A 12,288-nucleotide genomic window follows, 5' to 3' on the forward strand; every position below is an offset into this window, starting at 1 on the left:
GTCAAGGGGGTCTTTGGGAGGAAGGCGGGTCAACCTCTAGTAGACGCGGTACACGAATTGTCTCATCCAACTTTGATAAAATGATCACTTTTGATTAAACAGTCTAAAGAATGAAGAGAAACGCAGAAAAGAAGAGGAGGAGGTAATAAGTATATCCTGACGTATGTGATTGAGTAGATATCTACCCGTATAACTGTCAGTCAAAGACATTGCCACTCATTTTCATATGCCAGGATGAGGTCTATTGTATCATTTAAAGGACTCTTTGGATGTTTTTGATCATTTTAACAAATACCGCATACTCGACACTTGTGTAGATGCTAAAGAAAAAGAAGGCGATGAACAGTTTTGCAAAGTTTTTCATCAAGAAAGAAGCCACAGTTCCAGCGAAGGTAGCTATGTGTATTTGATGCAAATTAACAATGGAGTTTTCGATAGATGTTTCACTGACTTTCACAAACGCTAGGCTAACTTTAAACGATTTCTTTTAACCACTAAATGATCCAGAATTTTGCTTAACTGCGTTCTTTTATGTTGTAGCCAAAAGAGCAAGTTCCGAAACAGTCGAAATTTCAGCCGTTCGAGCTGAAGCCTTTTATGAAGTTGGCAAGCACGCCCTACAGGAAGCCCTTGTCTGAAAACGATAGACAGCAATTGTCGAGAACCATTGTGGAACAGGTAATGATTTATTATGGCAAGGTGGAATAAAAAGTCCCTAAAAGGTAACAAGAAAATAAATTTAAATGATTAATGCGTTGCATCATTTAAAGACTACTTGAGATTCTAAGGACTAGGAAAGGCATTTTTAGTGTCTTCGTTTTCGCGACCCAGATCGATTCTTTCTTATTTCCGTCCATAGGTAACCACTAGTTTACGTGAGGTGAAAAAAGAGCTCCTTGCTTTGAGAGAAATTGCTCGTGAAATCAAGCGGGAGGATGAACAAACTGAAGCACAGCGCGCTACAGATAAAGGTGACGACGATATTATGATCATTGATGATGATGACGTATGCTCTGACAGCAAAACCCAGAAAGAATCAACTGAACAAGAGTTAAGTAAAGTGAAAGCAAAATTACTCCAGTTTCATGAGAACTATAGACCAGCGTATTTTGGTAGCTGGCGAAAGAATAGTTCCAGTGTCGGGCCAAGAACACCTTTCAAGAAAGACGAGGTTTGTAGGTTCTTAGCGATTTCGTATAAATGTGAATTCAGTCTCGACCAGCTACTGGCAGTTTTTTTCCACTGTCTTGGACTGACTCGAGAGAATATTCTTATTTAAACCTGTCATAAAACAGGTTCTGATGAATTATGAAGTGGACAGTGATGAAGAGTGGGAAGAAGAAGAGCCTGGGGAGAGTTTATCAAACAGTGAGGTTAGTTAACCGAACGATGTTTTAACATCCTTTTTATTAACAATTTGAAATACAAACTTGCGGAAACACAGCAAACTAGGGCAGCCAATAATAACATTGTAAAAACGTATTGTTTTAAAGTGGCCAGGTATAATATACCAGGTTGTCTTATACAAGAATTTTTTCATATTCTCATCTCTTTAAAATAAGCAAAATCCTAGTCAAAAACTGATCTTATCGTTGTTTTAACCGATGAAATGTTGACCAAATATATGCACTAGAAGTTACCATTATATAGACCCTTCTCATAATTACGTCAAACGGGTGATGTTACTCGACGTTTAGTTTGATCATGGATGATAAAATCACTGATTGGCTCGTTTGTTTTGTGCAATTTTTGGCAGCAGCTTTGTTGTGTTTGTCCCGCAGGGCGAAGATGAGGACGAATCCGGTCCTAACGAAGATGAAGATGACCAAGATGGGTTCTTCGTACCCCATGGCTATCTTTCTGATGACGAAGGAGATGCTGATGGTAAAGATGACGCCATGGAACAGGTTGGCGAAAAGATTTCTCAGGTAATAATGAAGAACGGGTCCGATGAGACGCCGGACCGTCACGAAGGTAGCCGACCTTCAACGGATTCAAAATCCGCTGACAGGTTTTAGAGCATGGCAAGAATAAGAAGAAAGTTTCCTTAAAAATCCGGCAATAATAAATCCATGTCACGAATCCACGAATATAATCCTTAATCTAATCCTTAATCTAATCCTTAATCAAATCCTTAATATAATCCTTCAACGTTAGTAGTGTGAGGTTTAGGATTATTTTAGGATTAACTTTGGGATTATATTATATTCGTGGATTCTGGACATAAAATTACTACTGGAAATCCATTAAAACAATGAAGAATTAGTGAAGGTGTGTTTTTCAAACCAATAAGAGTCCCTGTTAACACGGCGTATATATGAATTACCAAATTACTTCAGGTTGTATGGTTGTTTAATCGTATAGAAAATTGTGTTTTTATAGCTTAATTCAGAGGACAAAATGGAGCGACATCTGGCGAAGCAAAAGACATGGGAAGCTGAATTAAAAAGGCAGTTTAAACCAATGAAACCTGTTGCCATCGGATGTGTATGGGAAGAGGAGATGCCTGACCATCTTGAAACAACTCGAAGCATGTTGTATGCTTGCTGTGGATAGCATTGATCCCACAACCGCAAGAAAAGAACATCAAGAGAATGCTGCAAACTCAAGTCCAACGACTACAGCGACCTATTGTAACACCGCTATGCCAGTACCCGAAGAAGGTAAGTAGGAAGTTTCTTATTGTTTTCAATGTCGGTGACACAAGAAATTGTTTTGTTTGTATTTGGTAATCAGAGAAACACTTACTTAAACTATTGATTTTGGGGAGAAGTAAACTTAATTGAAGACGAACAGGCAGCTGTTTGATATTTAAATCGATTTTTTTGTGATTTTGGTTGAATGCGTTCAGCTACTGTAACTTACAACCGTTATGTTTAAACTAAGACAAGTTTTTCAAAAAGAGCTTGAAAACTAATCGACGGGAGACTGCAATATTATCCAGTTCGCGAGGTACTGTATAATTTTCATGAATTTACGTCTATGAAACGCGGTACCTCTCCCAAAAAAAATCTCTTCTAAGCGTACTATGTGGATGAAAAATGGCGAGGTCAATTCTCTTTAATCTTTTGTGCAGCCATGCCGTTTTTAATCAAAATGCTTCACGGAAGCGTGGCTGGACTTCAAAAACTCGTGCGCCTCTTTCGCAAGCGCTGGACACTGGAAACGAACAAGGCTGACAGTCGAGTCTCCGAGGAGACCTGGGAGCAACATTGCACCGTATCAAAACGGCAAGTCGAGAGGAAGATCACCGCGATTGCCAACAAGGAAATTAGACCCCCGACGCCCAAACCTCGATGGTACGTTGGCTCGAAGATCCTGGCTTTGTATAGAATGGAAAACATTGAGTTAGCTACAAACGGTTTGATTCCGACAGTTTTCGCCTCTAAAGAAAAATCGACTTCTCCTGTGTTACAAAAAATAATTTTACAAAACAAATCGCCGATAATTTCATCGTTTTCAAATACAAAAGATGCTCCAATCGCAAAGGTAAATGGAATCATTGAAGAGAAAAAATCTGACGATATTGAAGTCGTTTCGATGGACACAACGCCACCAGTACGACTGGAATAATTTTGTTATCCGACGATGTAGGGATTTGTAAATCCAGAGGGGTTAATCTCGGATGGGATTAGATTATCGAATCCCTTTTATATAGTATCCAACGTAATATATGTTTTGTAAATAGTAGAACTGTTGTTTTGTTCGCCATAAGACGTTGGTAGGAAATTTTCAAATTGATTAAAGTGGAATTGGTGTTTTTAAGTAGGAAGTTCTTTAACTTGGACACCTCGTAACTCGTTGGGTTAGTCATGATTTGTCTCGTACCCAGGCGCGGCCTCAGGTTACTACGCTGTTTCGTGTGGAGCGCGCGGGAAGAAAATTCCATTGAAAAATTTTGAAAAGACCCATTCTCGTACCCAGAGCCCTTCTTACGCGCGAATATAACTGTTAGAGAGAATATAACTGTTTAGGCTGCAGTGAGCGTAAGAAGAGCAGGACCGCGCGTAAGAAGGGCTCTGGGTACGAGAATGAGCAAGACCACGCGACGAAGCAAACTGCTGGGTACGAGTCCGATCTAACAATTTTATTCGTTGTTTTATTTCTGGTTTGTTGGCGGCAAAACTTCGAACATGTGACGATGTTAATAAAATCTTTTTGCCCGAGAAATTGTATCCCTTGGTCCAATCTATACATCGCAAATATGGTAAATACAAATTACAAAACACCGAATCAGAGTTGTTTCAAATCACTCTAAATTTAAAACTACAAAGTACAAATACATTAGTTCAGTTGATATGATTGCTCTAACACAATGTTTTTTAAATTAAATAACTCCCTAAAAACACGCAGAATATATTTGTCGTATATTTGCAACGGTGATCAACCGGTAAAGAACCTTTTTTTAACGTTAAACCTTTTTTTAATCGCTAAATTACGATATACGAAAACTAGGCTTTTGAAAACTAGTTGTGAGTGAAAACTGATTGCCTTCGAATCGATCACCTGATTTTTTTGCACTTGCTCTCGTTTGACCTCACCGAATCAAGAAAGACGAGCAAACGCACTTGCCAACCAAAAAGTCTGCGTTCTGCGAACCTCGTACCCAGGGCCTTAACTTCACCGGCTTTGCGCAGGCAAGTCCCTAGTCCTTTTTTCCGCGCTTTATTTAAGACCCTGGGCCTGGCTTTTAAACTTGGTATTAACAATCATCAAGGACACTCGTTTACTAAACGCAAAAGTTTCCATTCTATATTTACATCGTCTATATATTTCTCGATACTTTACATATTTTTCGTATTGTCTCGCGTGGAACGTGATGTGCCCACTCGCGCGCAAATTAAAGTTCCTCGACACGTTCCTCGCTTTGCATGTTATTTCTACCATTTAAACTAAGTCGACATATTGGACACGAGTCATGCTAAAAAATAGGAAATAACTGATAAGTGTTTTAGCATACATGGTTCGCGCACAATATTATGCTGTCTATCACAAAGCACTAGGATACGTTTAACATTGAGCATGGTTTTTGTAAGACAACATGTTTTATAGTGATATTACGACCCTATTTCAACTATTTGAAACTCACTATTTTTGTTGTTGTTGTTGTTGTTGTCTAAAACTATGGTTTTGGGTTTACCAAATGTTGTTGTTGTATGTTTTTTATAAAATATTTATTCATTATAATACGGAGTACCAATGTTAAAGTTTTTTCATCAGTATAATATGAGTAAGTACGAGTACCAATGCTCACCTTTTTCAGCCACGGGGTTATACAATCCTCGTGGAAATAATGTTTACACGGTAATTTTTTAACTTCTTCGTCCAAACTAAACACTTCTTTACATACAGGACATTCTAAACTTACATCTAAAAAAGAAACAAAATTTGAAGGTTGTGATTCTTTCCTTCTAATCGTTTCTTCCATGCTTTCTTTCTGTCTTTCAATATTTACCAACATCTTCTTTAGTAATTTTTACTGTGGGTAGCGACTCGATCTGTGTTGCGTCCGCCGGGGGTGGACCAGACCCTTCCATTTGGTCGAGTAACTAAAACATAGTGAAATTTTTAAGAAAAACTGTCGTATTTTTCCATAATCTCAAAGAGCATCCCAAAGTCAATAAACCAGCAAATTTTGGTAGCAAAGTATTGAAAATCGCGGAAAATATATTTTGTATTTTTGTATACTGTTGTATTAGGCGCGAATAATTAATACTCGAAAAAGTATCAATTCCGCGTAATATGAAAGTATACAAAGTTTGCTAACTTTATTTTATTATGCTATATTGGCAACACTACTGTAATTTGGTGCCAAACTTTTGGAATTTTTTTATATTTAAAACGCCCTTTGCACCACATTTTGTCCAAACCTACCCTAGTAATAATTGAGTCCAGTCCTCTGCCACCCCACGCATAGTCTGCTGGGTTGCCATGGATATGGAGTAAATTTCTGTTCAGAAATAAAAGGAGATCAGAGCCAAGCCCACTGATCTGAATATTCACTGGATAGCACATTTGCTAGTCGTAGTTGAGTTTGTCATATAAGAGGTTTACTAATGTTTTTTTGACAAGTATAAAACAGGTGATAAATTTGCTCATTATATAAATTAGTGTACAATTAGCATGGGACATAAGCAATGACATAATATGAGCCTATGTTCTTAGGAAACCAATTTTAATCAGTTTTTCATGTGTTTCTGTAATTTCCTCTGCCAACCAGAGTGAAATTTCACTTACAGGAAACCACCAGGTGCTCCAAATGATTCCCCACCAGACATGCCTACAGGAAAAAAACATGGTACTCATATTGTTTTATCCACCACCAGCATTTAAAATATGCAAAAAACATCTAAACATATCAAGTTTATGAACGCCTTAACAAAGGCTGTTAGTATAATTTTAGTAAAAAATATATATCTCCTTGGCAACATGTTCTTGTTCACCCCTATTTTTCACTTGTATTGCAATATAAATATTATCATATTTCCTACAACTAATTACCTGGTGGCCTTGGTCTTTGATTAAATAATTGAAGAAGCCTAAAAAGGTTACAAAACAAAATTCAATTATTCCATAAGGGCTGACATGCCTTTTAGACAGGAATTTGTAGGATAATCTTACTGATCAAGAGCTGCAAAATGTCCAAATTGTTGTTCCTGTGATCCCCCAGGTCTCGTTCGCATGTGAACTCTCCTTCTTCTAGGCGGTCTGCTGAGACGGATCTCTGAAATGCACATGTCATGTTGAGGGTGAAGTGTGCCATCTTTGCTGTAGTTGTAGATTCATGTAATTACTGGTGTAAGACAAACATATTTACAAAGCATTAACATACCATTTCTTCCAGGCTCAATGCTTCTCATCATAAATGAAAAAGGGTTCTAAGAATGATTTAACATAAAAATTTGATCAATTATCTACACTGCAAATCAAAAAAAGCAACTCAAAATCAGTAAAATTTTATTTTAATTTTTCAACAAAAATTCATGGAAAAGGTCACTGAAAATTCACTGAAATTTATTTATGGACACCAGTTTAAAACCAGGTAGTGTTTTTTTTTGCAATCTCTAGTACCTCAGGTTCATTCCTATTTGACTCATCTACGTCCATATCACTAAAACAAAACAAAAGAATGAGTCTTTTAATCAATAAAATTAATCAAGGCTTCAATAAAATGGATTCAGTATAGTATTTCATTTAATCGGTTTGTACATACTCATCATTTTTTAACTCTTCAATAAATCCTAAATTGCACTCTGGGCATGTATAGTCCTATAGGAGCAAAGATTACATTAACATTACACAAAGACTTTAGAATAATTTAATGTTCATAATTATGAATATAACTGTAGTTAAAGAGGTTACATTCATGTTATTGCTACAATAGAAGTTACAACTTCATTAATTAAGGAATATGTTTTTCATATGGATAAGCAGTATAAGTAAAAATAATTAATTTCTGGAAAACAAGACATGTTCAGGGAAAATTTCTATTCCCTTTATTAATAAGAGTTTTAAAATCGTAACCAATTCCTAAAAAAAACTCCACAAATTCAAAGCTATTTCAGGCAATGCAGTTTCTTATAATTGGTCAAATACATTTCGTATAGTATCAACTATCAAGTACTATATATCACAAAATGCCCCAAACTACATATGTATTTTGTTTACAACGTAACTCTATTCTTACGAAATTGACTTTCAGGCAAATTTCGACAATATAAACCACCTAATCAAATGGACATATGCTCAAAATTTCCCACTGAAAGGATCCAAAATTTAACCCATTTTAACACAAGAAACCTATCTTTATGGTCAAATAAAATAAAATAGCAAACAAGCTTTCTATTTTGACTATTTACATACCAAAGATTTCAGGCAAATAGGCGGTAAATGAAAGAGAAACAAGAGACAATCGGGGACATTTTATGAGGTGGAAATCGTTTCCAAAGATGCAGAAGGGAACGACAGTTACTCACCGGTATCGTTGGAGATATATTTTGATCGCATTGGTGGCAATAATACCTTTGATTCGAAGAAGAACTTTCCACAGCGGCAGCCATATTTCCTGCCAGTCTGAATGCACGAACTTAAAGTACGTCATAAATCACAAATTAAATCCGATACCGAAATCGCATCCCTCAGGAGTAGGATAACATGGATCGAATTTTACAGTTCTCGGAATTTAAAGTTTCCCTGAATAATTGCGCACGTTTTCGGGAAAAGTTTCGGACGGAAAGTTATAGAGAACACATACACAATGAATGGCTTATTGATAAAAAATTCCGGGAATTGAACTTGACAGTTCTCAGAATAATTGGCAATTAAGGGGGATAATGGCGTAGATATTTCAAGGCAATTTTTTTAAAACAGAAAATTATGGAGAAGACCAGTACAATGAATGGTTCAAGTTTGGTCCAGGTTTTTTCCAAGCGGTAGATCTAGAATAAAAAACCTCACACATACATATATCATGTTATTTACAACATTCCTAATATACTTTAGAGGTGCTTACTTTATGGGGCTGTCAAAGAATAAATGGCAATGCAATGTGGGAAACATGTGGGAAAACTAACCTCATTTTACATAGATTGAAAACTGTGTGACGTATAAGCAGTAAGCACCTTCTCTAAGGTATATTGGTAAATACAATCTCTTATATAGTTTTATTTAGACTATTTTTCTTCCTGTTCTTTAGAATTACTTGATTTTTTCTTTTTAGGGTTTTTCTGTTTAGTTTTTGAAGTATTTAATTTACTGGGACTTTTATCTGATTCACTGTCAATTTTTTTGTTGATATCACTTTTTAAAGTCTGCTTTGCTCTCTTTTCCTTCACTTCAGATTTTTGTTTCTTCTTGAGCTTCCGTTTACCCTCTGGTATCCAATTGTTACCCCCTGGTATCCAATCATTATCCTCGGATTCCTCACTGTCCTCGTTATAAAGCAGCAACCCAGAAAGACTACTGCCTCCAACTGCCGCTGCAGTGTCATTTTCTAAATCACCATTCCTTTGTTTCTTTCTCGCTGATCTCTCCAACCAAATGTCCACCTTGTTCTCGTTATCCTCGTTAAGGCCATCTAGTTCAGAGATTAAACTATCTAATGTCTCTTCCTCGTTATCAGATTTCTTTCTCTTCCTATCATTAGCCTCATTTTCATCATCTGAACTGACTGCATTGGACTCTGAACCACTTTCATCATCTTCAGTACTGTATTCAAATGGACTTGGCTCATCAATAAGATAACCTTAAAATCAAATAGTATTTGTGAATGATCTGGTCTTGACCCTCAAAATTGGTCTAATGTTGCCTCCAGGGAAGTAACCTTGCTTTGGCCATTGCCAAGACAAATGATATGAATGCAGAAGGTGTATGTTTATCTGCTATTTTGTAAAATGGAGGAATACCTGTTAAATGGACATCAAGGTCTCCTTCAGTATAAAATAAGACCTCTTCCCCTTCTGTGAAAATATAGTCAAGTGCTTGCTGTGGAATCTTGCCTGGTTTCAAGGTGCATATGGGGTAGCATGCTTTCTCAACTTCAACCATGACAGTAACTGCCCCCTTTGCATCACTGGTAGCAGTCAGTGCTGCCATTGAGATGTGAAAAGATTTTTCAACTGTTTGACTGTAACGTTTGCCAACTTCCAAAGATATGCCTGGTCAAATGAAGATTTAGGTATGATTCAGGGGGTGAACAGATCATTAAATTTGCGCAATTTATATAAAGTGTCATGGTTGATAGGAGGGGGAATGGGGAAAGGCAAGTGGTGCCCACCCCCTATTTTCTCCCAAAGACCACCATTGTAAAAAGTGATAATCCTTGAGTTTACAAATGAGTACTAAATTTGTACCTCCCCCCTCCCACCAATATAACATTCTATTAAACTTGGAAGTGTGGGCCAGTGAGGCTTGTTTGATCATAATAAATATTACTGATATTGTGAAATTTCCAATACTAATTCAATACATATAAATTGCACTAAAATGCCTCCAAATTGCAACGAATACGCAACCTTAGAGAACACTCTGTTACTCACCCCAAAACATTTTATCGCAAAAAAATATTCGATTTTCAGAATTTTTGTTACTTTCCCACGCTAGAGCCCAGCTCCCAGGCACGTTTCTTTTTTGCGCGGGCGAAATCGAGTGGAGGACTGGGGACATTTCTCTTACTTTCTCCTTTCCCAAAAGGTACGAATTTTTTCAAAAATATGGTAAACAATCCTTCAAAATCTCGCTTAAAATTTTTCCATCGCATTCCGATCTCTATCTCATCGCGTAGTTTGTTTCCTCAACTGGCTTGAGCCAGAATTTTACCGATTTATGTGAGGATATAAAGGTCGAACTTTTATCCTAACGTGAAGTGTTTACCATTGCATGATAACAATAGTGTTCAACTAAACATTCCTATAGTTTACTAGTGTTTTGTTTCAAGATATATCAGGAATACCGCCTAAATTTGAAGTCAATAGATGTGCTTTTCATCTTGAAAACTTGAACTTAAATCGATGTAGGAAAAGATACAAATGGTAGAAACGTGAAGGGAATGAGATAGGTTGAAGGTTTCACCGTGATAATTTACGTGATATCCCATGCAGCACTATATTTTTTACATGTCGTAGATAGCAGTTAGTATCATCCACTCCTTTAGTCAAATTAGAGTGCACTGTTTCTTTACAGAACTATAAAGAACTATAATAAATCTAAGCAACCAGAATGGTCTCCATTTCATCAAATGTCCCCACAAGAATAGGTGTGATCCCTTTTTTATTACCATTTCAGATGGGTCGATATTCGACAGAACCGGAAAATCCTACCAAGTCGTGCAAAGCACGGGGTTCAAACCTCCGAGTGCACTTCAAAAACACCCGGGAGGCAGCTCAAGCCATCAAGCATATGCATATCCGAAAGGCGAACCGATATCTCAAAGATGTGATTGCTAAAAAACAAATTGTCCCTTTCAGAAGATTCAAAGGTGGTGTTGGACGAAAGGCTCAGGTATGAAGTGGAGATTTTTCCATTGCTGAAATAACCACTAGAACCACATACTGGTACCTTAAAACCTCATTTACAGATTTATAAGAATTATGTCTAAATTTACATCTGAAATTATATCACAGGCAAAGAATTTCAATGTACCAGGCTCACAAGGTCGTTGGCCAAAAAAGAGTGCTGAGATCTTACTGCAACTTTTGAAAAATGCGGAAAGCAATGCAGAGTTAAAGGTAGGTTTTATCAAATTAGTTGTGCTTTGCTAATCACAGATGTAGGGGCTAAGTTGGGCTGGAGAACAAATGAACAATACTTTGGTCTTGCCTCATACAATGTGACATGTGGGAAGATGTTAAATTAAAGCTTTTAGGCAATTGCCCTTTTCTAATTGTCCTCTCATATGTGTCTGTAGCACTGTCAGTATAAGCCTTGTTCCTAGGATAATTATTCCCCTCCCTCCCCTCCTGCCTTCTCAATGTTACCAGGTTTTATAACTCTTATCATAGGGCTTAGATGTGGACGCATTGGTAGTTGAACATATACAGGTTAATGAAGCTGCCAAGATGAGGCGTAGAACATACAGGGCCCATGGTCGAATTAATCGTAAGTATAATTTATAGATCTGTTAAAATTGCACTTCTGAAAGAAATAATGATGAGAATTGTAGGTCTTCATTCAAAAAATTGACAGATCATGGTGTTTAAAGCTATGACATAGTTTCGTGTTTTGTCCTCTAGAAGCTCATGAAATTCACTTTTTTTCTTAGCCTACATGAGTTCACCATGCCATGTTGAGATGATCCTTGCCGAGAAAGGACAAGTTGTTCAGAAAGCTGAAGATGAGATGGAAATTAAGAAAGTATCGAAAAAGAAAGAAAAGAGGGAGAAAATGAAATCTCGTGATATGTAAATTTTTTCCCAATGTTCAATAAAATCTTGTTCGAATTCCTGTTCATCGCTTGTCTTTTGATTTTCACATTAAAACGTGCACAATACCATTCAAAGGTTTGTCACTTAAGGTTAGTTTCCACCCCGGAAAATTCTCCTTTGGTCCTTTAGATCGAACAGGACAAAAAAGTTTCCTTTGTTTATAATGCCACCTGAGAACTCACAGACAAAGGAAATTTTCCTATCCGTCCCAATCCAAAGGAGATTTTTCCTGAGTGGAAACTAGCGAGTGGGCACTATGTGTGTATATCATGAAAATTCGTTGTATTTTCAAAGAGCATTACAACCCAGTCCTTTGATTCAATGAGGGAATGAGGTTCACTCTGCAGAACCTATATGAGTTAGAGTT

The 12,288-nt window shown here is 37.0% G+C and overlaps 4 protein-coding genes across 4 annotated transcripts; 2 read left to right on the top strand and 2 right to left on the bottom strand.

The window, feature by feature from the left end:
- Window positions 1-108: 108 nt before the first annotated feature.
- Window positions 109-3,961, top strand: LOC114522542 (chromatin assembly factor 1 subunit A-like). Its single transcript, XM_028543253.1, is given in 9 exon segments — window positions 109-142; window positions 318-392; window positions 541-678; window positions 860-1,171; window positions 1,296-1,373; window positions 1,782-1,928; window positions 2,383-2,507; window positions 2,509-2,663; window positions 3,077-3,961. Coding segments are annotated over 8 exon segments (1,527 nt in total). The 5' UTR covers window positions 109-142; the 3' UTR covers window positions 3,574-3,961.
- Window positions 3,962-4,712: 751 nt separating this feature from the next.
- Window positions 4,713-8,245, bottom strand: LOC114522557 (E3 ubiquitin-protein ligase RNF126-B-like). The gene is made up of 11 exons (XM_028543273.1): window positions 7,977-8,245; window positions 7,214-7,269; window positions 7,072-7,111; window positions 6,833-6,878; window positions 6,622-6,724; window positions 6,502-6,539; window positions 6,238-6,280; window positions 5,875-5,950; window positions 5,456-5,549; window positions 5,255-5,370; window positions 4,713-4,921 (listed from the first exon to the last, which is right to left on the bottom strand). The coding sequence occupies exons 1-11, from the start codon at window positions 8,058-8,060 to the stop codon at window positions 4,841-4,843; spliced, it is 777 nt and encodes a 258-aa protein (XP_028399074.1). The 5' UTR covers window positions 8,061-8,245; the 3' UTR covers window positions 4,713-4,840.
- A 172-nt stretch (window positions 8,246-8,417) lies between these two features.
- On the bottom strand, window positions 8,418-10,102 carry LOC114522603 (FK506-binding protein 4-like). Its single transcript, XM_028543339.1, has 3 exons — window positions 10,038-10,102; window positions 9,405-9,656; window positions 8,418-9,244 (listed from the first exon to the last, which is right to left on the bottom strand). Exons 1-3 carry the CDS (start codon window positions 10,045-10,047, stop codon window positions 8,673-8,675), a joined length of 834 nt encoding a protein of 277 aa, XP_028399140.1. The 5' UTR covers window positions 10,048-10,102; the 3' UTR covers window positions 8,418-8,672.
- Window positions 10,103-10,751: 649 nt separating this feature from the next.
- On the top strand, window positions 10,752-11,946 carry LOC114522527 (60S ribosomal protein L17-like). Its single transcript, XM_028543233.1, has 4 exons — window positions 10,752-10,998; window positions 11,121-11,225; window positions 11,499-11,595; window positions 11,759-11,946. The coding sequence occupies exons 1-4, from the start codon at window positions 10,783-10,785 to the stop codon at window positions 11,899-11,901; spliced, it is 561 nt and encodes a 186-aa protein (XP_028399034.1). The 5' UTR covers window positions 10,752-10,782; the 3' UTR covers window positions 11,902-11,946.
- Window positions 11,947-12,288: the final 342 nt, after the last annotated feature.

This window comes from Dendronephthya gigantea, unplaced genomic scaffold, assembly GCF_004324835.1.
Source record: "Dendronephthya gigantea isolate DGI-Jeju-01 unplaced genomic scaffold, DenGig_1.0 000023F, whole genome shotgun sequence".
NCBI classification, from domain to species: domain Eukaryota; kingdom Metazoa; phylum Cnidaria; class Anthozoa; order Malacalcyonacea; family Nephtheidae; genus Dendronephthya; species Dendronephthya gigantea.